Source organism: Cherax quadricarinatus, chromosome 72 (assembly GCF_038502225.1).
Source record: "Cherax quadricarinatus isolate ZL_2023a chromosome 72, ASM3850222v1, whole genome shotgun sequence".
Lineage (NCBI taxonomy): Eukaryota > Metazoa > Arthropoda > Malacostraca > Decapoda > Parastacidae > Cherax > Cherax quadricarinatus.
In genome coordinates, this window is record NC_091363.1 from 8,002,719 (window position 1) to 8,029,915 (window position 27,197).

The 27,197-nt window shown below is 37.9% G+C and overlaps 1 protein-coding gene across 5 annotated transcripts in view; it reads right to left on the reverse strand.

Moving 5' to 3' along the window:
* LOC128701314 (protein regulator of cytokinesis 1) overlaps positions 1–27,197 on the reverse strand; it is a 59,881-nt gene that overhangs the window by 15,240 nt on the left and 17,444 nt on the right. Inside the window, exons 5-13 of one of the 5 annotated variants that reach the window (XR_008408890.2) lie at positions 23,498–23,611; positions 20,737–20,892; positions 20,029–20,193; positions 19,539–19,686; positions 18,590–18,816; positions 14,203–14,361; positions 11,571–11,780; positions 6,452–6,565; positions 5,019–5,156 (exon numbers count right to left, since the gene is read on the reverse strand). Coding sequence is in view for 4 of the 5 variants with exons in the window: in XM_053794977.2 (XP_053650952.1) it covers positions 5,073–5,156; positions 6,452–6,565; positions 11,571–11,780; positions 14,203–14,361; positions 18,590–18,816; positions 19,539–19,686; positions 20,029–20,193; positions 20,737–20,892; positions 23,498–23,611 (1,377 nt within the window). In the remaining variant the exon portion in view is untranslated. Of the gene's footprint in view, positions 1–4,165; positions 5,157–6,451; positions 6,566–11,570; positions 11,781–14,202; positions 14,362–18,589; positions 18,817–19,538; positions 19,687–20,028; positions 20,194–20,736; positions 20,893–23,497; positions 23,612–27,197 lie in introns of those variants that run through there. The other 4 variants (XM_053794978.2, XM_053794977.2, XM_053794976.2 and 1 more) reach the window with 4 other exon arrangements.

Genomic DNA, 27,197 nt, shown 5'->3' on the forward strand with positions numbered 1-27,197 from the left:
AGGTAGATGGGAAAGGAGGAAGGTGGCAACAACAAGAGGGAGGTGAAAGTGTATAAACTAAGGGAGGAGGAAGTTCGGGTGAGATATAAGCGACTATTGGCAGAAAGGTGGGCTAGTGCAAAGATGAGTAGTGGGGGGGTTGAAGAGGGTTGGAATAGTTTTAAAAAATGCAGTATTAGAATGTGGGGCAGAAGTTTGTGGTTATAGGAGGGTGGGGGCAGGAGGAAAGAGGAGTGATTGGTGGAATGATGAAGTAAAGGGTGTGATAAAAGAGAAAAAGGTAGCTTATGAGAGGTTTTTACAAAGCAGAAGTGCTATAAGAAGTAGAGAGTATATGGAGAGTAAAAGAAAGGTAAAGAGAGCGGTGAGAGAGTGCAAAAGGAGAGCAAATGATAGAGTGGGAGAGGCACTGTCAAGAAATTTTAATGAAAATATGAAAAAATTTTGGAGCGAGTTAAACAAGTTAAGAAAACCTAGGGAAAGTATGGATTTGTCAGTTAAAAACAGAGTAGGGGAGGTAGTAGATTGGGAGATGGAGGTATTAGGTAGATGGCGAGAATATTTTGAGGAACTTTTAAATGTTAAGGAAGAAACAGAGGCAGTAATTTCATGCACTGGTCAGGGAGGTATACCATCTTTTAGGAGTGAAGAAGAGCAGAATGTAAGTGTGGTGGAGGTACGTGAGGCATTACGTAAAATGAAAGGGGGTAAAGCAGCTGGAACTGATGGGATCATGACAGAAATGTTAAAAGCAGGGGGGATATAGTGTTGGAGTGGTTGGTACTTTTGTTTAATAAATGTATGAAAGAGGGGAAGGTACCTAGGGATTGGCGGAGAGCATGTATAGTCCCTTTATATAAAGGGAAAGGGGACAAAGGAGACTGTAAAAATTATAGAGGAATAAGTTTACTGAGTATACCAGGAAAAGTGTACGGTAGGGTTATAATTGAAAGAATTAGAGGTAAGACAGAATGTAGGATTGCAGATGAGCAAGGAGGTTTCAGAGTGGGTAGGGGATGTGTAGATCAAGTGTTTACATTGAAGCATATATGTGAACAGTATTTAGATAAAGGTAGGGAAGTTTTTATTGCATTTATGGATTTAGAAAAGGCATATGATAAAGTGGATAGAGGAGCAATGTGGCAGATGTTGCAAGTATATGGAATAGGTGGTAAGTTATTAAATGCTGTAAAGAGTTTTTATGAGGATAGTGAGGCTCAGGTTAGGGTGTGTAGAAGAGAGGGAGACTACTTCCCAGTAAAAGTAGGTCTTAGACAAGGATGTGTAATGTCACCATGGTTGTTTAATATATTTATAGATGGGGTTGTAAAGGAAGTAAATGCTAGGGTGTTCGGGAGAAGGGTGGGATTAAATTTTGGGGAATCAAATTCAAAATGGGAATTGTCACAGTTACTTTTTGCTGATGATACTGTGCTTATCGGAGATTCTAAAGAAAAATTGCAAAGGTTAGTGGATGAGTTTGGGAATGTGTGTAAAGGTAGAAAGTTGAAAGTGAACATAGAAAAGAGTAAGGTGATGAGGGTGTCAAATGATTTAGATAAAGAAAAATTGGATATCAAACTGGGGAGGAGGAGTATGGAAGAAGTGAATGTTTTCAGATACTTGGGAGTTGACGTGTCGGCGGATGGATTTATGAAGGATGAGGTAAATCATAGAATTGATGAGGGAAAAAAGGTGAGTGGTGCATTGAGGTATATGTGGAGTCAAAAAACGTTATCTATGGAGGCAAAGAAGGGAATGTATGAAAGTATAGTAGTACCAACACTCTTATATGGGTGTGAAGCTTGGGTGGTAAATGCAGCAGCGAGGAGACAGTTGGAGGCAGTGGAGATGTCCTTTTTAAGGGCAATGTGTGGTGTAAATATTATGCAGAAAATTCGGAGTGTGGAAATTAGGAAAAGGTGTGGAGTTAATAAAAGTATTAGTCAGAGGGCAGAAGAGGGGTTGTTGAGGTGGTTTGGTCATTTAGAGAGAATGGATCAAAGTAGAATGACATGGAAAGCATATAAATCTATAGGGGAAGGAAGGCGGGGTAGGGGTCATCCTCGAAAGGGTTGGAAAGAGGGGGTAAAGGAGGTTTTGTGGGCAAGGGGCTTGGACTTCCAGCAAGCGTGCATGAGTGTGTTAGATAGGAGTGAATGGAGACAAATGATACTTGGGACCTGATGATCTGTTGGAGTGTGAGCAGGGTAATATTTAGTGAAGGGATTCAGGGAAACCGGTTATTTTCATATAGTCGGACTTGAGTCCTGGAAATGGGAAGTACAATGCCTGCACTTTAAAGGAGGCATTTGGGATATTGGCAGTTTGGAGGGATATGTTGTGTATCTTTATATGTGTATGCTTCTAAACTGTTGTATTCTGAGCACCTCTGCAAAAACAGTGATAATGTGTGAGTGTGGTGAAAGTGTTGAATGATGATGAAAGTATTTTCTTTTGGGGGATTTTCTTTCTTTTTTGGGTCACCCTGCCTCGGTGGGAGACGGCCGACTTGTTGAAAAAAAAAAAAAATATATAAAACCTAGGTAGTAGGTTGGTAGACAGCAACCACCCAGGGAGGTATTACCATCCTGCCAAGTGAGTGTAAAACGAAAGCCTGTAATTGTTTTACATGATGGTAGGATTACTTTTGTCCTTTTTTGTCTCATAAACATGCAACATTTCAGGTACGTCTTGCTACTTCTACTTACACTTAGGTCACACTACACATGCATGTACAAGCATATATATATACACACACCCCTCTGGGTTTTCTGCTATTTTCTTTATAATTCTTGTTCTTGTTTATTTCCTCTTATCTTCATGGGGAAGTGGAACAGAATTCTTCCTCCGTAAGCCATGCGTGTTGTAAGAGGCGACTAAAATGACGGGAGCAAGGGGCTAGTAACCCCTACTCCTGTATAAATGACTAAATTTATAAAAAAGATACTTTTGTTTTTCTTTTTGGGCCACCCTACCTCGGTGGGATATGGCCGATTTGTTGAAAGAAGAAGATGTATTAAAAAACCTAATGTAAAATTACACATCACCTACATTTGTCTATGGCACTTTATTTTTAATTTCAAATGCAATTAAAGTATTTAATTAAAATGCAAACCATTACATGCTTAAAGTAAGTAGTGTTAAATTTACTGCAAGCAACTATTGGTGCCAATAGTAACATCTTTCTAATTGAAAATGCACTGCAATTACTAGGTACAAGATGGGTCTCTGGCAGTTAAGGTGAACTTCTAAGACTTACATACTGCATTAGAATATTGTATGTAATAATACAGTGTTTAAACTGGTTAAGCAAGCCTGAATTTTATCCATGTTTTACTTTGATAGAAACCTAAATATTTTACTCCTTTTCTCAGTCTGATGAATATCATTATGGAGTCAATTATGTACAAGAGAGGAAAGACAGTCATGGTTAGGTTAATATTGTTTAATATCATATTTATGTACAGAAAATTAAAAAGTTTTCAAAAATTAATAAAACTTTAAATACAAAATTTGAGAAGGAGCATTAAAAATCATGCAATAAACAAGTGTCATGTGTCAAAAGAATAAGCAGTTGTTGTGTAAGAAGAAATAGTAATGTGTATCTGTGCTGTTAGCCAACACTGCTGCCAATATGTCACTAGTTTAATGACTAGCACATCCAGCTTATATTTTACTACCAATTGAGATGAATGCCATCTGTTTTTGGTGTGGTGTTTTATATCAAATCTGATTATTCAAAATTCAAAACAACTCTCCATTTTTTGTCTTGGTCAAAACTACACACAGTTTTGACATGAACAGCACAGATACTAAAATTATTACCCCTCCCCCCTCCTAAGGAAAAATTAGGCTTTTATTAAACACACACATTAGATTGAAACATTATGTACATTACAGACAGGAGCATATAATAAACTAAAAGCTAGTCTTCAAGGATTGCAATATTACAGAAGCTCTGTTAGGAAATTTACACCTAACCAAATTCTGTCTGGTCATCACATTATGTTAAGTCAACTCTTTAACTGGGCCTGATATTTATTTTGCAGTTTACAAAATTGGGTACAACATAAAAACTGGTTTAGAAAGACACGTAAGCAAACACTATAACATATTTATTAGAAAACGTTTCGGTCCTGGAACCTTGATCACTTCTGTGATCAAGGTTCCAGGACCGAAACGTTTTCTAATAAATATGTTATAGTGTTTGCTTACGTGTCTTTCTAAACCAACTTGTCGGTATTTATTACCAAGGTTTATACCAACATAAAAACTACGTAATGCTGCAAATCTAATTTACACTGGGCAAACCATCTTTCATCTTATGCTTTCAATCTATATCCAGATAAAAAAATGTGTCCTTGATATGTGCCATATAAGTGACAGTCATGGTATAAGGATGTTCTTTGTAGTAGGAAGAAAGCACTGATTTGTTTTGTATAACAGTATTGCACACAGTAGTGATACACTGTATTCATACACAGGGTACAATTTCATGTTTTTATAAAGGTAGTAAATCAATGTATAAAATGGTTTTGTGTTTTACCTTCTATGACCATCACTCAGTGAAACGAACGTTAACCTATAAGTATAGTGTACATAGTTAAATAACCTTAAAAAACAAAATAAATTTTTTATATGTATTATAATACTATGCAGTACAAATATATTTTAGTGTTAATGAAATTACGTCAGCCTTCATTACTAGGTTTCTGGGACCATAATTCACTTCAAGTAATGTGCTAATTTTCTTTTTTCTTTTAAGAAATCTTGTCTCAATGTTTTATATGCTCTTCTATCCTCTATGAATTAAAAAATATATTGTGTATAAGTGTGTGCTTATGTTTTTTTTACTAAAAGACAATGGGAGATTAAATCAATACAAATAAGAAACTGACATTTTTGATGGCTATTTAGGAAAACAGCAGCAGCCTCAATCCCAAGGATCCTGGTTTTCAAGGAATTAACTATCGAGAAACAAAATGATAAGAACCTGGCAAACAAAAACCACACACCTCTGGAAGCATTGAAGATATGAAGACAATTAGTTTTAAAGACAATGACCAACACTAAAATAGAGTTTTCTGCATTCCTGATTCAGCCTGGTCAAATGTGGTACTGTTGAGGCATTCACTGCTACTTCTTAGTTTATCCTGCAAGTCAATAAGCCTGTAAGCTCAAAACAAAAAATATATTCCCAAGCATAAAGCTACTTCAACATATTATACTGTAAATAAAAATATTCATCCCAAGAGCATAATACTCTTATTCATTATTATAAGCATAACAGTTAACTTAGAACACATGTTAGATGGCAAATACAAAATGAAATAAAGCTTGGAAATTCACAGGGGTGTCTCAAAAAATGATATACACATTGCAAGAAATAACAATAAAAATACTATATAATTCAGCAAAATCTAATTTTGTCTCACAGTTTAGTACCAATGATAGTTAAAGTGATAACTGTTAACATCAAGGCAGTGTTGACAGCTGTAAATAATGAGTAACAAACTTGCACAATGGATTCTGTAGGAATAGTTCCACAGGACTGCTGAATGTCATGCCAAAGTTTTTGGAGTATAGCTAGGGCTACTAGCTGCACCACATTCAGATGAAACTTGCCACAATAATTTGAACTGACTACTTATTATTTGTTAAAGTGTATACATTTTGGAGATACCATGCATAAAGCATTGTAGGGAAACAAACAGTATTTAAACCCAAGCTAAGACCACAATAAAACAAAGGCTTCAAATCATAAAAATATAAAGCAAAAACTTATTTTACAAGAATTAAAATACAGGTCTCCCAACTTACAAACACCCACACTTACAACACATTACAACCCATTTGAAACTACAACTACTTTGTATCAATATGTATATGAAACATAACTTGCACTTTTAAGTGCAAAACCAAAAATTTAAACTTTTTTTTTTTTGTAAGTTGGGGATTTCCTGTGCTGTACAGAATATATTACCTAGAGTAAGGATGCAACACACATACAGGGTCAAGGAAGGTTACATATTAATACAGAAATTCTCAGGGGTAATATAATCCCAAAAGTTAAATATGCCAAGTGTTGTGTATATTTTAAGCAGTTACCAGTAAATGTGTGCAGTTATAAGTAGATGTTTGGAAGAATTTTATGGCTCACGTTTAGTAGCATGCTGTAAAATCTAAAAACCAAGAATAGTTATGACTTCTTGTCCCTATTACATATTTTGAAAAATGGTGTGATTCACGTACAGTATATAAATGAGATACTGTACACTCTACTGACAATCTTTTATAATTAATAAAAGGATGTTAGCTGCATTATATGCAATATATTACAAGCTCAATACAAAACATTAGTAAATACTTTCACCACTGTCAATCAAGTAATTATTAATTAAAGCATGGAGATAAATAGGTGAAATGCAAAACAGGACAAACCACTTACTTCAAATTTATCATAAGTAATTGTAGAATGTAAGGAAGCTTCTATAGAAGTTGATGTTACTGGATTTAGGGGTACCAATGGGTTGCAGTCAGCCAGTGGCTTTCCTCGAGGTGTCTGTGAGAGTATCCACACTAAGTCATGCTCAATTTTTATTAAATATATTTCATGACAATGGGTTACAAAACATTCTGGAAGAGGTAATTTGCAGGAGAAACAATGAATAAGCATGGCATTCTACTACAAAACATGTCACAAAATTGTAATAAATATTTGTACCACAGACAATTATTGGACAGTACTGACTTTTATTTACATTTATTTAAGAGCAATTACATTCGATGCTTGATAACTTAAATTTCTGTGAACTGAACAGTGCAACTCTGTGATCAATTCATCAACTAGACATCAGTTAGTGAATATACTGTATTTATATAAGTTTTTTGTAATCAATGAAATACTGTACTCTAATTGATAAAACTATATACCACATTAAATAATGAAAGATATTTAAATAAATAATAAGTATCATTGCTAGAAATTTATTATCCACCTGACAAAAGTGGTGATACACATTGCTCCCAGGCTTTCACATTCTCTCCATGTTTCTTTTGGCAAAGAGAGGCAAAAAAATATTGTCAAATCCCAAATTGTTTCCCTAGCGTTTTTATTAGGATAGTAATAATGTTAAGACAGCAATCGCCCAGGGAGGTACTACTGTCCTGCCAAGTGAGTGTAAAACGAAAGCCTGTAATTGTTTTACGTGATGGTAGGATTGTTGGTGTCCATTTTTCTGTCTCATAAACATGCAAGGTTTCAGGTACGTCTTGTTACTTCTACTTACGCTTAGGTCACACTACACATACATGTACAAGCATATATATACACACCCCTCTGGGTTTTCTTCTATTTTCTTATTAGTTCTTGTTCTTGTTTATTTCCTCTTATCTCCATGGGGAAGTGGAACAGAATTCTTCCTCCATAAGCTATGCGTGTTATAAAAGGCAACTAAAATGTCATGAGCAAGGGGCTAGTAACCCCTTCTCCTGTATAAATTACTAAATTTAAAAAGAGAAACTTCCGTTTTTTCTTTTTGGGCTACCCTGCCTCGGTGGGATACAGCTGGTTTGTTGAAAGAAAAGAAAGTAATAATGTTAATTAGTTATAAATACAACCTCTCCTTACTTAATGCAAGGGTTTTGTTCCTAAGAGTAGGTCGGTAAGCGAATTGATCGTTAAGTGACAAGCATACTATACTGGTAGTGGGTTTGTGTCAACCACCTTCGGATATTTTTTTTGATGTCACCTTTGCACCATTTATAACACTTCTGGTGTATTTATAATTTTTTATACAGTAGTGTACTGTATACTGTAATAAACAGAATAGAGGAAATCATCTCTAATATAAGTACATTATTTAGGTTTGCATACTGGCTAGAGAGCTGGTCGTAAGTTCAAGTGGTCGGTAAATGAGTATGTCATTCAACAAGGAGTAGCTGTACTCAGTTTTTATCATATGCTCAAAGCTTGGTTGGTAGACAGCAACCATCCAGGGAAGTACTACCGTCCTGCCAAATGACTGTGAAACAAAAACCTGTAACTGTTTTGCATGATGGTAGGATTGCTGGTTTCTTTTTCTGTCTCATAAACACGCTAGATAACAGGGATATCTTGCTTCTCCTACTTACACTTTGGTCACACTTCACAGACACGCACATGCATATATATATACATACATCTAGGTTTTTCTCCTTTTTCTAAATAGCTCTTGTTCTTTTTTATTTCTTCTATTGTCCATGGGGAAGTGGAAAAGAATCTTTCCTCCGTAAGCCATGCGTGTCGTATGAGGCGACTAAAATGCCGGGAGCAATGGGCTAGTAACCCCTTCTCCTGTATACATTTACTAAAAAAGAGAAGAAGAAAAACTTTATAAAACTGGGATGCTTAAATGTGCGTGGATGTAGTGCGGATGACAAGAAACAGATGATTGCTGATGTTATGAATGAAAAGAAGTTGGATGTCCTGGCTCTAAGCGAAACAAAGCTGAAGGGGGTAGGAGAGTTTCAGTGGGGGGAAATAAATGGGATTAAATCTGGAGTATCTGAGAGAGTTAGAGCAAAGGAAGGTGTAGCAGTAATGTTAAATGATCAGTTATGGAAGGAGAAAAGAGAATATGAATGTGTAAATTCAAGAATTATGTGGATTAAAGTAAAGGTTGGATGCGAGAAGTGGGTCATAATAAGCGTGTATGCACCTGGAGAAGAGAGGAATGCAGAGGAGAGAGAGAGATTTTGGGAGATGTTAAGTGAATGTATAGGAGCCTTTGAACCAAGTGAGAGAGTAATTGTGGTAGGGGACCTGAATGCTAAAGTAGGAGAAACTTTTAGAGAGGGTGTGGTAGGTAAGTTTGGGGTGCCAGGTGTAAATGATAATGGGAGCCCTTTGATTGAACTTTGTATAGAAAGGGGTTTAGTTATAGGTAATACATATTTTAAGAAAAAGAGGATAAATAAGTATACACGATATGATGTAGGGCGAAATGACAGTAGTTTGTTGGATTATGTATTGGTAGATAAAAGACTGTTGAGTAGACTTCAGGATGTACATGTTTATAGAGGGGCCACAGATATATCAGATCACTTTCTAGTTGTAGCTACACTGAGAGTAAAAGGTAGATGGGATACAAGGAGAATAGAAGCATCAGGGAAGAGAGAGGTGAAGGTTTATAAACTAAAAGAGGAGGCAGTTAGGGTAAGATATAAACAGCTATTGGAGGATAGATGGGCTAATGAGAGCATAGGCAATGGGGTCGAAGAGGTATGGGGTAGGTTTAAAAATGTAGTGTTAGAGTGTTCAGCAGAAGTTTGTGGTTACAGGAAAGTGGGTGCAGGAGGGAAGAGGAGCGATTGGTGGAATGATGATGTAAAGAGAGTAGTAAGGGAGAAAAAGTTAGCATATGAGAAGTTTTTACAAAGTAGAAGTGATGCAAGGAGGGAAGAGTATATGGAGAAAAAGAGAGAGGTTAAGAGAGTGGTGAAGCAATGTAAAAAGAGAGCAAATGAGAGAGTGGGTGAGATGTTATCAACAAATTTTGTTGAAAATAAGAAAAAGTTTTGGAGTGAGATTAACAAGTTAAGAAAGCCTAGAGAACAAATGGATTTGTCAGTTAAAAATAGGAGAGGAGAGTTATTAAATGGAGAGTTAGAGGTATTGGGAAGATGGAGGGAATATTTTGAGGAATTGTTAAATGTTGATGAAGATAGGGAAGCTGTGATTTCGTGTATAGGGCAAGGAGGAATAACATCTTGTAGGAGTGAGGAAGAGCCAGTTGCGAGTGTGGGGGAAGTTCGTGAGGCAGTAGGTAAAATGAAAGGGGGTAAGGCAGCCGGGATTGATGGGATAAAGATAGAAATGTTAAAAGCAGGTGGGGATATAGTTTTGGAGTGGTTGGTGCAATTATTTAATAAATGTATGGAAGAGGGTAAGGTACCTAGGGATTGGCAGAGAGCATGCATAGTTCCTTTGTATAAAGGCAAAGGGGATAAAAGAGAGTGCAAAAATTATAGGGGGATAAGTCTGTTGAGTGTACCTGGTAAAGTGTATGGTAGAGTTATAATTGAAAGAATTAAGAGTAAGACGGAGAATAGGATAGCAGATGAACAAGGAGGCTTTAGGAAAGGTAGGGGGTGTGTGGACCAGGTGTTTACAGTGAAACATATAAGTGAACAGTATTTAGATAAGGCTAAAGAGGTCTTTGTGGCATTTATGGATTTGGAAAAGGCGTATGACAGGGTGGATAGGGGGGCAATGTGGCAGATGTTGCAAGTGTATGGTGTAGGAGGTAGGTTACTGAAAGCAGTGAAGAGTTTTTACGAGGATAGTGAGGCTCAAGTTAGAGTATGTAGGAAAGAGGGAAATTTTTTCCCAGTAAAAGTAGGCCTTAGACAAGGATGTGTGATGTCACCGTGGTTGTTTAATATATTTATAGATGGGGTTGTAAGAGAAGTAAATGCGAGGGTCTTGGCAAGAGGCGTGGAGTTAAAAGATAAAGAATCACACACAAAGTGGGAGTTGTCACAGCTGCTCTTTGCTGATGACACTGTGCTCTTGGGAGATTCTGAAGAGAAGCTGCAGAGATTGGTGGATGAATTTGGTAGGGTGTGCAAAAGAAGAAAATTAAAGGTGAATACAGGAAAGAGTAAGGTTATGAGGATAACAAAAAGATTAGATGATGAAAGATTGAATATCAGATTGGAGGGAGAGAGTATGGAGGAGGTGAACGTATTCAGATATTTGGGAGTGGACGTGTCAGCGGATGGGTCTATGAAAGATGAGGTGAATCATAGAATTGATGAGGGAAAAAGAGTGAGTGGTGCACTTAGGAGTCTGTGGAGACAAAGAACTTTGTCCTTGGAGGCAAAGAGGGGAATGTATGAGAGTATAGTTTTACCAACGCTCTTATATGGGTGTGAAGTGTGGGTGATGAATGTTGCAGCGAGGAGAAGGCTGGAGGCAGTGGAGATGTCATGTCTGAGGGCAATGTGTGGTGTGAATATAATGCAGAGAATTCGTAGTTTGGAAGTTAGGAGGAGGTGCGGGATTACCAAAACTGTTGTCCAGAGGGCTGAGGAAGGGTTGTTGAGGTGGTTCGGACATGTAGAGAGAATGGAGCGAAACAGAATGACTTCAAGAGTGTATCAGTCTGGGAGTGGAAGGAAGGCGGGGTAGGGGTCGGCCTAGGAAGGGTTGGAGGGAGGGGGTAAAGGAGGTTTTGTGTGCGAGGGGCTTGGACTTCCAGCAGGCATGCGTGAGCGTGTTTGATAGGAGTGAATGGAGACAAATGGTTTTAATACTTGACGTGCTGTTGGAGTGTGAGCAAAGTAACATTTATGAAGGGATTCAGGGAAACCGGCAGGCCGGACTTGAGTCCTGGAGATGGGAAGTAAAGTGCCTGCACTCTGAAGGAGGGGTGTTAATGTTGCAGTTTAAAAACTGTAGTGTAAAGCACCCTTCTGGCAAGACAGTGATGGAGTGAATGATGGTGAAAGTTTTTCTTTTTCGGGCCACCCTACCTTGGTGGGAATCGGCCAGTGTGATAATAAAATAAAATTGCTAAAGTAACCTTTATGGGTGAGCGAAGTAGTGCTGACTTTGAGGGTGACTTGAACATGACTCCTCCAGGAACTATTAGGTGTTTGGATTTTTTTACACTTCCTACATCATCACCATCTCGAACTCGTTTTTTAGCAGAGCCCAAAACTGATACTGGAGTCCTCATGTGTGGAGTGCCAAGATTTGTACCACGTTTGACATCAACCCCCTTTGCCTGAAGCTGTTGAAAGAAGAGTAAAGTACAAAACTGAAAATGTTTTCAAAATTATAAATAGCAATCAATATTCATTGCTCAAGCATTAAAAATTTTTATACAAAAAACCAAGCTGTCTCCCACCAAGGTAGGGTGACCCAAAAAAGAAAAACATTTTCACCATCATTCACACAAACAATGTCTTTGCAGAGGAGCCCAGATACAACAGTTCAGATGTCACTCCAAACAGCCAATATCCGAAACCCCTCCTTTAAAGTGCAGTCACTGTACTTCCCACTTCCAGGGCTCAAGTCCAGCTAACCAGTTTCCCTGAATCCCTTCCCAAAATATTACCCTGCTCACATTCCAACAGCTTGTCAAGTCCCAAATACCATTCTTCTCCATTCACTTATATCTAACAAGACAAAATTAACAGGTGCACAAAATTGTATACTGTATGGCTATAGTGATACAGAAAATCAAATTTACTCTTGTAACAATTCCTTGATACAACAGTAAATGAGGAGAGACAAAGGAACAATATTGAAAAATTTAAGTAGGAATTCACTGCAATCACAGAATTTGAAGAAAGTAGAATCATTAAGTGGTGGAATATTTTTAAAATGTATAGAGAGCAAAGTTTGTGTTTACTGAAGCAAAATATCAACTTTCAGGTTTGTTGAAAATGGAATCAGTGATGTATAATGATGCCAAGGTTATTTAATATCTTAAATGATGTCATAGGAAGGTCCTGGCCCACAGACCGTACCACCTCAGGAGTATTAACCCTTTCACTGTCAACACCCCCTATCACAAACTTGCTCTCAGTGTCAAAAAAAAAAAAAAAAAAAAAAAAAATCTTTTCAAAATCTTAAGAATATTTTTCTGAGTGTTTTAAAAGAAAAAAAAAATTGCAATCAGTATTTACCAAGATATAGAGGCATGAAGTCGACAAAGTGAACCACTGATGGAAACATCGGTGAATGCCACTCAGTAACATTTTTACTAAAATTATATTTTTTTCTTGTCTAATATTTTATTTTTTCAAGCAACTTTTGTGGCCTGTGAGACCAATATAATGCATAATATACATATATCCACTCGTTGGCACCAATTGGAACCCTGCTGCCAATCCCAGATGCGGCCTGCTGGTGGGTACTGGATGTTGACAGGTTGTTGTGGTTGTGCAGGTTGTTGTGGTGTGTGGGTGGTTGAAGGTGGCCTTTGCTGTGGATGTACTGAGTCAGTGGCATGGCTACCAGCCTGGGGTGACACTGGTGCCACATGCCACATTCCACCACCACCACCTGCTACTGCATGTATATTATCCATCCCAAACTGTCTTCCCCACCTCCCAAACTGTCTTCCCCACCTCCCAAACTGTCTTCCCCACCACCCACACCATCTTCCCCACCACCCACACAGTCTTCCCCACCACCCACACCATCTTCCCCACCATCCACACTGTCTTCCACACCACCCATGCTGGAAATAAGTCACTGACTTTTTTGGGTTATCCTAGGTTCTCTACACAGATGCTGCTATGTATGATAACCTTTGTATACCTGTACCTATCTATACCTGAATAAACTTACTTACACACCGTCTTCCCAACCACCCATGCTGTCTTCCCCACCACCCACACCATCTTCCTCACCACCCATGCTGTCTTCCCTTTTCACTATCTGTATCTGGTACCCTGGGCATTGCTTTCAGTTACAAACTCCTCAAAACCATGAAATTCATTTTCACTGACACTTCCATCTGTGTTAGAACTATCACTTAGGAAGAATCCCAATTTGCAGAGGAGTCAGGTATTCCTTACCACTAAGCATGGTGAACAAAGCATACTGAATTGGCATTCACACAATGCACTGCAGACTCGCAGATTTTTTTTATACAGTGCACACTGAGCACACAGACCCATTCTCTCACATGTAGGCCTACCAGCTTTCTCTCACCAGATCTGAAGCTTCTAGAATTTTGGTGTAGTACTACGGGACCAACACTGGCTCCCAAGCCGTAATACGTATTATGGGACCGACAGTAAAAGGGTTAAAGGAAATTCATGGAAACAGTCAAGGAATAAAAACCTAGGAATAAGTTTTACTATGATAGTTGTCTCAAAGTACACAAACAGAATAGCACTAAAAGCACGTTAATTCACAACTATAGATTACATTCAAGAAACCTACATAGATAAAGATGTGTTCACAACACTTAACTTTTTTTAGTGACACTAAGTCTTTAAAATGCAATACCATTTTGGAATCCTCACCTAGTCAAATACATGGCAAGACTGTCAAAAAAAAAAAAAAAAATCAGACAAGTTAATGAATAAACAGTGATGAATCAAGAACTTACTACATGCAGAGAAAAGTAAAAGATTATTTATACGATACCATTACATGAAACTAGTATCATTACAATTAGGCAAAAACATACATACCCTCTTATTTTTTTCAACCTCTTTCTTCACATCATGGGACTCCCAAAGCTCTTCCATGTACTGAGTAATCTGCATGCCATAAATCATAAAAGGTCGACCCTCTCTTTCTTCCCATGCCAACACTCTCTCGATCAGACGTTCTTGCACACGTGGTAGCTCCTGAAAATAAAAAAGTTAAAAATGTGAGTAATATAAGTATCACAGAGTGATCAGTTGCTGATCTGGCTATATTGATTATCAGTAGTCTGTCTGCACTGTTGGTATGTAAATTAGGAATCTCTCAAATTATTGTGTGTGTGTGTGTGTGGATGTGAACTAGCCATTGCAACTGAAATTGCTGTACATTTGTAAGTGCAGAGAGCATTAAGAAGTTGCACTCTAGAGTTCCCCATAAGTGAGATAACACTGACTAAACACTGAGTCAAGTTAATTAAATCTTGATTTTAGTTTGTCTTAATTATCATCTTCACTTAAAATTTCAGGCCACGAAGTTTTTAAAATATTGTGCAAATTAATGGTCATCCATTTTGATGAGTGGGGATGGTGTGTAGACCTATAATTCATTCTTATTCTCATTCATTTTCCATCACTCATGCATTATGAATGATGAAAGAAGGCTATCAGACCATGCTCTCCTAAGCCAATATTTTGTGTGATCTCAAGTAATGGGGAAGTGTGAATGTTCATACTAAGTAATATCATACAATAAAGTAGATAGTGTAAACAACAGCTTCTAGGTTTTTTTAAGTTAGCCTAGCATTTGTGGCAACCCATGTGGAGGCTACTGTACCAGGCTTTACCCAGATATACAAATCTTCAATATTATACCAGGACAGGGTTCATAGTCCAATTCATGTTTAATATTAACTCTTTCACTGTCCAGATCCCCCAAAATTAATATTTTTCTAAGTGTCCACTTTAAAAAAAAATTCTTCTGAAATGGGAATCTTTTTCTGAAGACAATGACACCAAAAGTACAAAATTTGATGGAAAAACTTAGAGAAATATACAGGCACAAAGTTAGCAGTCATGGTACAATTTACAATGGTAAAAACATCTCTTGATGGTAACAACATCTCGTGGTACACCAAAGATCGAACAGGTGTTAACAATGTCTCTTGATGCACAGGAAATCAATTATTAATGCATTTAGGGATCATACAGTGCCTGGGGACTGGGAAGTATCAGGTTCAAGGCAAGGCACAAGAGCCCCTCACCTTCATCAAAGAATCTCCATTGAGGGGACCAAAGATCAAAGGAGTCTAGAAAGAGACAAGTGGTACAAACATCTCTTGATGTATAATCCAAGGTGTCAGCAGAGACAGGGTGATACAGATGTTTCTTGATGCACCAGAGATCAAAGGTAGGTAGGTAATTTGGGGAGATGAAGAGAACTTTGACCATGCAGATCATTCAGAACTCTTAGCAATTTTTTTTTTTTTTTTTTTTTTTTTTAAACAAGTCGGCCGTCTCCCACCGAGGCAATATATATATTTTTTTAACACGTCGCCCGTTTCCCACCATCGCAGGGTAACCAAAAAGAAAAGAAAAACTTAAAAAGAAAGAAAAAACTTTTATCATCATTCAACACTTTCATCATCACTCGTACATAATCACTGTCTTTGCAGAGGCACTAAAATATGACAGTTTAGATGTTCCTCCAAACTGCCAATATCCCAAACCCCTCCTTTAAAGTGCAGGCACTGTACTTCCCAGTTCCAGGACTCAAGTCCAGCTAACCGGTTTCCCTGAATTCCTTCACAAAATATTATCTTGCTCACACACCAACAGCTCGTCAGGTCCCAAAAACCACTCATCTCCATTCACTCCTATCCAACACGCTCATGCATGTTTGCTGGAAGTCCAAGCCCCTCTCCCACAAAGCCTCCTTTACCCCCTCCCTCCAACCTTTTTGAGGAGGACCCCTACTCTGCCTTCCTTTCTCTACAGATTTATATGCTCTCCAAGTCGTTCTACTTCGTTCCTTTCTCTCTAAATGACCAAACCACATCAACAACTCCTCTTCAAGCCTCTGACTAATACTTTTAGTATCTCCACACCTCCTCCTAATTTCCACACTACAAATCCTCTGCATAATATTTACACCACACACTGCCCTTAGACACGACATCTCCACTGCCTGCAGCCTCCTCCTTGCTGTAACATTTACAACCCATACTACACACCCACATAAGTGTGTTGGTACCACTACACTCTTGTACATGGATAATGTTTTTCGTTTCCACAGATACCTCAATGCACCACTCAACACATAATAAAAATACAGTGGAACCTTGGCACTCAAGCTTAATTCGTTCCAAAAGGCTGTTCAAGTGCCAATCTGTTCAAGTACAGAACGAATTTTTTCCAATCAATTTTCTTAGTTGTTGGCTGTTATCACTAATCTTCGTGGGCCCCATGGTGACTTATTTATACGATTAATATAAGAAAACACCAAAAAATGCGAACAAAATGGTTTACAGCAAAGTTCTAGTAGGTCATGTTTGCTTGGTCAAGTGTCGAACAACCGGTCGACTACCAAGCGATTTTTTACTGAACAAAGTGCTCAAATACTGAAGTGTTTGATTAGGGAGCTGTTGGAACACCAAGGTTCCACTATACAAATAAAACTGACAATACAAACTATGAACATAAAATACACAACACAGATAAATACTTTTATTTATTTTTTTTTTTTCAACAAGTCGGCCGTCTCCCACCAAGGCAGGGTGACCCAAAAAAGAAACAAAATTCCCAAAAAGAAAATACTTTCATCATCATTCAACACTTTCACCACACTCGCACATTATCACTGTTTTTGCAGAGGTGCTCAGAATACAACAGTTTAGAAGCATACACATATAAAGATACACAACATATCCCTCCAAACTGCCAATATCCCAAACCCCTCCTTTAAAGTGCAGGCATTGTACTTCCCATTTCCAGGACTCAAGTCCGAATATATGAAAATACTTTTATACCAAATTAAAATAACCAGCATCAGTTCAAAATCCCATTAAATTAATATCAAATGGTTCTCCTAAAATTTTTGCGAGTCCCTTACAGGCACCCCAGTAATTATAAAAACCACTACAAAAATGTAGAGGCCAAAGCTGTGGGCAAACTGTTAAAATGTGTTGCACAGTTAACTGCAAGCCACAAGCTACAGAGAAGGGAGAGGCAAGAGCACCTGCTAATAAATTGTTAGGGGTGAGATGTTTGCACTGGAGATCAAAGGTGTCAACAAACATTCAAAAATCAAAGGTGTCAACTGAGATAAAGTGGTACATATGTCACTTGATGCACCAGAGATCAAGGGTCAGCCCAGAAATCGGGTGGAACAAACATCTCTTCATACACATATTAAATGTGTCAGCTATACAAGGCGGTAGTAGTTTGTGCCATAAAATGGCTGAAAATTGTAATAATGAAAGCATGGCATTCAATTCTAACCAAGCTTATTAACCCTTACTGACTTATTGTTAGGTCAATCACGAATCTGATCCTTAAGATTTCAAGCAGAAATATGAATTAAAATAACTAAATAACTAATAGGTTTAATTACACTCTTATTACTTATATTCTGTATATGAGGTTGTCTGGTTTTAATTGGAGACCCATACTCCCATATTACATATATTTGAAAAAAAAAAAAAGTGTGTGTGTGTGTGTGTGTATTTTTTTTATAGGTAGTAGGTTGGTAGACAGCAACCACCCAGGGAGGTACTACTGTCTTGCCAAGTGAGTGTAAAACGAAAGCCTGTAATTGTTTTACATGATGGTAGGATTGCTGGTGTCTTTTTATTCTGTCACATACACATGCAAGATTTCAGGTACATCTTGCTACTTCTACTTACACTTAGGTCACATTTCACATACATGTACAAGCATATATACACGCACCCCTCTGGGCTTTCTTCTATTTTCTTTCTAGTTCTTGTTTATTTCCTCTTACCTCCATGGGGAAGTGGAACAAAATTCTTCCTCCGTAAGCCATGCGTGTTGTAAGAGGCGACTAAAATGCCAGGAGCAAGGGGCTAGTAACCCCTTCTCCTGTATATATTACTAAATGTAAAAGGAGAAACTTTCGTTTTTTTCCTTTTGGGCCAACCCGCCTCGGTGGGATACGGCCGGTGTGTTGAAAGAAAGATATATATATATATACAAGATTGTGTCTAACAGTAATATTGTGTTCTCTTTTTACTTTCATAATTATCTGTACTGCATCCTTCAGCTCATTTGGTGTTTTTGTGATCTTTTTATGTACGACTAGAAGGAGTTGAATTTTAATACAACAGTGTACAGAAACAACATCCCATCCTTTGAGGAAAGTTTATTTGAAGAAATAATGTAGCAAAAGTAATATGTATTGTATTGATAAACTTACAGCTTTTACTTTCTTCTTGGCTTTCTCTTCTAGCAGAAGAGCTCCACCTCTTGTGTTGAAGAGCCGACTTGGATCTTTGGCTCTGTCTTCCAATTCCAGCATGTTTTCAAATAAAGTTAGAAAACTGGCTACCATTCCTAGCAGTTCACTATTCTTAGTATAATACTTCCTCCATTTCTCAACCTCTTTTTCATACACACACATTATGTCTTCATTTGCTTCACCTGCTAAAATACATAAAATAAAATACATTACTGACTACACTCATGTTCACAAAATTTCAACAAGCTACTCCCATATTTGACACTGCACAGTCTTTCTCTAATGTTTGAGTGCAAAAAACTGAGGCACTACTCAAATCCTTGGATGTAAAGAAAAGTCTGTTGATGTTATAAGAATAAGGTTAGTAGTTTAAATGGAAGAGAGTAGTCAGGTATAAGTTAGGATATGCAGGGTTATGAAGGTTTGAAGGATTCTTGAGATGACATGGTCATGTAAAGAGGTAGCAAGATAGGATGATAAAGATATATAGATCAAAGGAATTACATGGAGTTCCTTGTCCAAGAAATTGGAGAAAGGTGTAAAAGGTATCAAAAGGTAAGGTATTCAATGTTCAGCAGGCACATGTTAATGGTCCCTGGAATTTTACAGTGTTAAAATGTGAACAAGGCAATAACATTTGTGAAGGGATTCAAGAATGTAAAATATCAGCACATTAAGATGTAGGGCTGGACATTCAAGTTTTAGCAATAATACCAATATAAAAGGACAATGCACAAAAAATAAAAAATTCTAACCTTGTCCACAATTTTTTTTTATTTTAATGCAATAAGTTTGAACATTACAGCTCCTATAGTTTTACTATGATTAGTTAGAAAAAACATCATCGAATTTCTATTAACAATAAATCTACATGGAGAAGAGAAAAATAAAAATAGTATTACCCAACCTGAACTCATAGCTAGGATTCTCTCTCTCTCTTTTCGATCAACATAACATTTGTTCCACCACACCGTCACCTCCTCCTTAAGTTTTTCAACAAATAAGGACATATTCTGAAGCCGCAACAGTAGTAGTTTGTCAAGTTCTTGTTTCAGCTGTAAGTAAATATTATAAGGTAAATTTCACAAAAACCAGGAACTAAAAATGTTAACACATTTAAGAAACTTATGTGCCTCAAATGAGGCACATACCTCTTTACATGGGCAGCTCCAGAAGTTTTATATCGAAGAGGCTTAAGGGTTGCAATATCATCCTCAGTATTATTATTTAGGTGGACTCTGGGGAACTTCAGTCCTTTGTGTTCCCCCTTGGAGTTGTCCATGGCTCTTACTTTTTACCATAAATCTGATCATTTATTCCTGGGAATTAGTTTAAAAAAAAAAGAGGTACAATTGATGGGGAAGAAAAAGCATGCACTGACAAAAAATAAAACTTACTTTTGCTATGTTTGATGGTGTATGCTTAGGAGCAGTGGCCAGGAAAGCTGCTTGTTCATCATGAGAAACTTGCAACAGACTCCACAGATTGGAAATCTTTTCTCGAAGCTCCAGTGATTTTGCTTCATTTTCATGAACACGAAATTCAAGATCACTATGGACAGTCTGTGAAAAGTCCGAAATAATTAATAAAAGCACAACTACTTCTTAATCTATTTATAAATCACACTCTCAAGAATAGTTTAAATAGATAATAAAGTACAGATAAGACAGATGATCTACCACTAACATGCAGACCAAAGAGGCTGCATAAAATGAAGAAGCAAGATGAAGAGCTAGTAGAGGAATCAAGTAATTAACAAATTCAGGGATAATTAAGTCCTACTACATGTAGTACTGCCAATATAGTGAAGTTGCTGAGACAACCAAACACTAAAGTATTTTCTAGACAGCCATTCAAACACTAACTTTTATCAACAACCATGATAAGTGAAATAAAGATAAGGCAAGAGGAGAGTCTATATTCATATATTTGGGGTTTGGGTGCTGCCTAAAATGCTCACAAGAGCCTAAATGTAATAAAAAAATATTTTTAAAACTTAATTCCTAAAGTCCTCAATTACCCAAAAAAATATCAGGCACTTATTGACAGAAACTGAGAGACAAAATGCACACAAACCCAATTTAATCCAATCTTAGATAACTTACCCTGAGCTGCTGTAAGTATGCTTTCCCAAGAGGAATATCTTCATCATCAGAGCAAATGACTTCTTGAATGAACGAGTCCTCTGGTGACTGCTCCAACTGCTCCAAGAAGTTAAGTAATCCTGCTTTCAACTTTTGAAAGGTTTTTTCTCTTTCTTCCTACAAACAAAAGTAATAAAAATTACTTCTAATTTGATCTCAAAAGTTTATTATCTAAGTACACTAGGAGAGACTCAACTGAAACAATTCAATACTATCATTTTTTTTTTTTTACTTCAACAGCCATCTCCCACCAAAGCAGGGTGACCCAAAGAAGAAAACATTCACCATTCATTTGTCATTCTTGCCAAAAGTGTGCTGAAATCACAATTCAGATTATGCTCCAACTGCAATATCCCCACCCTTCCTTCATAGTGCAAGCACTGGCCTTCCCACCTCCTTTATAAGAATTTCATTGATCACATTCTAACATCCATTAAAAAATCACTTGTCTATATCCCCTATCTAACTTGCTCACACAAGCTTGCTGGATGCTCAAGCCCCTAAAACTCAAAGCCTCTTTTAAAACCTACCCCTCCTACCTTCTGCTCCAAATATACACACACTGCCTTTATCATCCTATCCCTTCCCACTTTCTCTGCATGCCCAAGCAACCTCAACAACCCCTACTCTATCCTCTGAATTATACCCTTTGTGACCCCACATCACCTTTAACCCTTTTAGTGTCGATGACATAGTACTACAGTTTTGAACTCATCGTCGATGTAGTAGGACTATATGATGAGCTCAGCTCACTCAGATGAGCTGTGAGCGGTAAATTTTGTCTAGATATGAGAGAATAGGTCTATGCGATAAGTGTGTACCATATAATAAATCCTGCCCCACGCAGTGCACAACGGGAAAAAACTCAACGTATTTTTGGTTTAAAACAGCGACTTTGCGGTGTATTTTCATTTAATATTTATGGTTGCATTCTCAGTTTCTTGGTCTCATTTGATAGAACAGAAGATATATTACAGAAATAAAGATGATTCCAAGTGGTTTCAGAACTGAAAGAAGCTTGAAATAGAGCTCAAACTAGTGGAAATGTTCGATTGAAATAGTTGAAATAGGTAAATGGGCATTCGCTAAATTTGCGAGAGCATAATTTCATAACTTCCCCATCAAATTTCATACTTTTGGTTTCATTACCATTGAAAAAAGATTCTCCATAATTTCATAAGAAAAATTTTTTTTTTTAAATTCCTGTACTCTGAGAGCAATTTTCAAAACAGAGGATCCAACCCTCAAAGGGTTAAAATTTTTGTTCTCTGAATTCTCTGCATGATATTCACACCACACTGTTTTAAATCAAGACATCTCCACTGCCTCTAATCTGAAGATGTCATGTGTGAGAGCAGCATGTAGTGTGAGTATCATGCAGAGAATTCCATCGTCGTAGCTGTGACATTTACAGAGCATTCTGCTCAAAGGCATAAAAGAATTACAAAACACAATAAAAGCAAGGAAACTATGGCAAACAGTAAAAGCAATGAACAAACACTCACCACAAACAATAAATATTTTCATACCAAGTTAAAATAGCCAACATCACTTCAACCCCATTCCATTATTAATGTTAAAAGACACCCCTAAAAGTTCCCAGAGGTTCCTACAGGCATCTGGGTAATTATAAAAGCCATGACAAAGGGGTGATGACTTAAACTTGGGGCAAACTTAAAATATGATTCACAGTCACCAGTATGACATAAGATACACAAGAGAGGCACAGGAGCACCTGCGAACAGGCTATGGGCACGATGTATGTACCTGATCCTCAGTCAACAGATTCATTTCAAAGTGACAACTCCTGCTGGAGTGCCAAATACCTAGGTCCTCCCAAACCCTGTATAATTTGTTCCCAGTCTGCAGGGCCCACCACTTCCCAAGGATATTTCTGTGGATATGGCCCAAGAAGTAACTGTGAGGCAAAAGTCTACTGTAGAGTGGGCTCGCTACTGCAGGCTTCACCTCAGCATCCACATGTTCACTAATTACGACACCAACATGGCCTGGGCACATCCTTGTCCCATATGTGGAGACATGCCAACCACTTCTGCATCTATGGGACAACCAGGTGGACAGCAACATATTGAGCCAGAGCAAACAGGACCTACTGGGAATTCGAGGATACAGTGAAGCAAGAACCAACTATAAGAACCAGAGCAGTGAAAATCGTGTTGAGCTCAGCAGTGAGCACAAAGCAGAATTGGAGTGCAGAAATATGGAGTCACCAATGATTGAGGGGTTGATGACATGGTTTGGGCATGCACAGACGATAGAGGAATAGGATGACAAAATGTTTAAATCTGGAGTGGAAGGTAGGAAGGGAAGGAGTCTTTTACATACTCGTGTCAAAGTTTTCAATATCTATAGTCCTTATACAGTGTTGTGGGATCCAAGGAACTGTAGCTACCTTCCACTATCTTGGATCAAGCCTAATTACTCCAATTTTCCAAGTGCTTCCAGTGAATACAATAATAATGAAGAATGGAGCATGATTTTTATATCAACTTTTATTTTTTTGTTGTAAACTTTAATGGCTGAAAGATACATGTATGTTCACTATGTAATTTTCCCATCTACAAGCCTCAGATAAGATCTCAGATTTGAGCATTGAAATGAGAATTTCATAATACAATATTGTGAATATAATAAATTATTTAAGGAGAACTGAGGCCCAGTCTGGTCCCCAGTGCACCATATGTCAATCATTTAAGCTTACCTTTTCTTTCTCCATGGTCTTGACATGTTCTTCCATAGCATGCAAGTCTTCCCTAGATGGTACTAAGCCAGAGGGAATAAAATATGGAGTTTCGCATAACAGTTCACACAGACCCTGGAATAATATAATTTATCATAATTAAAATGGAAACTGATGATAATAAGATAAAGCATGTTAGAGATGAGTATATGGAGACAAGTGGTTTTAATGAACATGTTACTGAAGTGTGAGGTGGGTAACTTTTATGAAGACTTCAGATTCACAGAAAACAGTTATCCAGACTTGAGTCTTGGAGGTGGGAAGGGCAGAGCCTGCATTCTGAGGAAGGGTGGAGATTTAACAGTTGGAGGATAATCTGACTGTGATATATCCATACTTCTGGAATGGACAGCAACTGAGTAAAAGTTGGTGAATGTGCTTTCTTCTTTAAGTTATCCTGCCTTAGCAAGAGATAGATACTGAGTTAAAAATAACACTAGATGAATTTAGGTCACTGTGCAATATCAGAAAGGTATCCCTATATTCCAAAAGCCCAGCTTCTACTACCTAAATGCATTCAATGGGAATATTAAAGGGTGGTCACAAAATTCCAATGCAACAAAATATTAAGAGTGTGTGTGCATGTGAATTCCTATATGTTTCTGCACTTTCCCAAGGTAGTAGGATGATAGACAGCAACCACCCAGGGAGGCACTACTGTCCTGCCAAGCGAGTGTGAAATGGAAACCTGTAATTATTTTACATGATGACAGGATTGCTGGTCTTTCTCTCTCTCATAAACACACAGGATAACAGGCATATCTTAGTACTTCTACTTAAACTTAGGTCACACTACACATGCATGTACACTCATACACACCCATCTGGGTTTTCTTCTATTTTCTCTATTAATAGTTCTTGTTATTTATTTCTTGTTATCTCCATGGGAAAGTGGAAAAGAATTCTTCCTCTATAAGCCATGCGTGTTGTAAAAGGCAACTAAACTGCCAGAAGCAAGGGTAGCGCTAGTAACCCCTTCTCCTATATTAACCCTTTCAGGGTCACCAGGCCCTCTCCGAGACTTGTTCTCAGGGTCGCCCAAATTAAAAAAAAAAATTATTTTTCTTGTGAAAAGATAAGAGAATCTTTTCCCGATCATAATGACACCAAAAGTACGAAATTTGATGGAAAACTTACGAAATTATGCTCTCGCGAAGTTAGCGGTCTCGACGATGTTTACGCATCGGCGATTTTGCCCACTGAGCTCTATTTTCAGCCAATTCCAGTGTACTAGTCGACAAAAATCATAACTCTTTCGCTAGAACTCCATTTTTTCTATCAAATGAGTACAAGAAACCACCCATTTACCGATTTCAACTATCCAATAAAGTGGTCAGAATTTAGCAATTTTGCCAATTTCACACAAACTTCAAAAGATGCCAATTTCCAAATAGGGTCCAGAATAAACAAGAAAGACATTCCGGGCACTAAAATAACAAGTTATCTGTTCGTTAGTCACATCCCCAGGCCCCTCTTATATTTCTTTGGCTTTCCACTTTGAATTTTTATTCTTACAAAAAATAGAAGATTTACTGTTATGCAGACTACTGGATTAGTGTAGAAATGGTATAAATAATATCAGACTCACCAGTTGACGTGTATTGGACGCTTGGCATGATTTGTTTACTTTTGAACTTTGGTAAAAATCGAACATTTCTGCTACTTTGAGCTCAATTTCAAGGTACTTTTCATTGTAAAACCAGTCAAAATCATCTAAACTTCTGTAATATGTCTTCCATTCTATGAAATGAGACCAGAAAAACTAGAATACAACCATAAATACCATACAAAAATGCAGTGCAAAGTCGCTGTTTTAATCCAAAAACACAAAGTTTTTTTTTATCATTATGCACTGTGTGCTGCAGGATTTTTTTATACTGCACACACTGACCACATAGACCCATTCTTTCATATGTAGGCCTACCAGCTTTCTCTCACTAGATCTGAGGGCGCTAGAATTTAGGCGTACTAGTATGTCAAAAACCCTGGGGCGTAAGCCGTACTAGTACAGCTGAAAACCTGAAAGGGTTAATTTCGTACTAAATTTAAAAAGAAAGACTTTTGTTTTTCTGTTTAGGTCACCCTGCCTCAATGGGATACAGCCAGTGTTAAAAAAAAAAATGTGCACTTTCATATGTACGCAGTAAAGCTCACCTATTTGTGGTTGCAGGGGTTAATTTTCAGATCCTGGCCCTGCCTCTTAGCCTGCCATTCTTCATATTCATTCCCTCAGCCTTGTAGGCCCTATTGTACCTGCTCTTAACTACGTATGAAGCCTGCCTCTGCCCTTCCTCACCAAGATCATTTCACTTCCCACCCACCCTGAGAATGAAGAAATACACTTCCTAACATACCTGTGGCTCATCTGTGACTTAACTTCCAGCAGTGTCCTAAAGTTTCCATTTCTCGAACCTCTCAAACAGCTTATCCTTGCCTACCTTATCAATTCCCTTGTGTATTTTGTATGCTGTTATCATGTTCCCCCTAGTTCTTCTGTCCTCCAAGGTTGTTTGTTCCAATTCCATTAGCCTCTCCTCATAGATCATGCCCCTTTGCTCAGGACCAAGCCTTGCTGCATACCTCTGCATTTTCTCCAGTTTCTTAACATGTTTTTTCAGGTGCAAGTTCCATACTGGTGTTGCATTCAAAACAGACCTAACAAATGTTTCATAAATGGCCTGAAATGATTCTTTGCTGAGATTCTTGAAGGCTACTCTTAGATTTGCCATATGGGCTTTGGCTGCAGAGGTTATTTGGCTGATGTGAGCCTCTGGCAATATACTGGGCACTATACTCATACATATGTCTTCCTCTTAGTGTGAAACCTGCAGCCTCTGTCCCAAGTCTATACCATGTTGCCAGTCTTCCCATCCCTTGCACACAAAACTGCTTTTACCCCATCCCTCCAACCTTTCCTAGGATGACCCCACCCTGCCTTCCTTCCACTACAGATTTATACGCCCTCCAAGTAATTCTATTTCATTCCATCCTTTCTAAATGTCCGAACTACCTCAACAACCCCTCCTCAGCCCTCTGAATAATACTTTTAGTAACCCTGCACCTCCTAATCTTCAATGTACAGTCTCTCTGCATAATATCCACATCGCACATTGCCCTCAGACACATCTCCACTGCCACCTACTTTCCCCTTGTTGCAGCATTCACCAACTATGCTTCCCGCCCATATAAGAGCGCTAGTACCACTATACTCTCATACACTCCCCTCTTTGCTTCCATGGACAACGTTCCTTGTCTACAGACTCCTCAGTGCACAACTCGCCTCTTTTGCCCCTCATCAATTCTATGATTCACCTCATCTTTCATAGACCCATCTGCTGACAAGTCCACTCCCAAATATCTGAATACACTCACTTCCTCCAAACTCTCTTCCTCCAATCTTTCATTACCTAAATTTTTTGTTATCTTCATTACCTTGCTCTTTCCTATGTTCACTTTTAATTTCCTTCTTTTACATACCTTTCCAAACGCGTCCACCAACCTCTGCAACTTCTCTTCAAAAATTCCCAAATGCACAATGTTAGCAGCAAAAAAACTGAGGCAACTCCCACTTTGTGTTAATTCTTTATCTCTTACTCCCACATCTCTTGCCAACCTAAGCATTCACTTCTCTTACAACCCCCATCATGCATCTAAGGCCTAC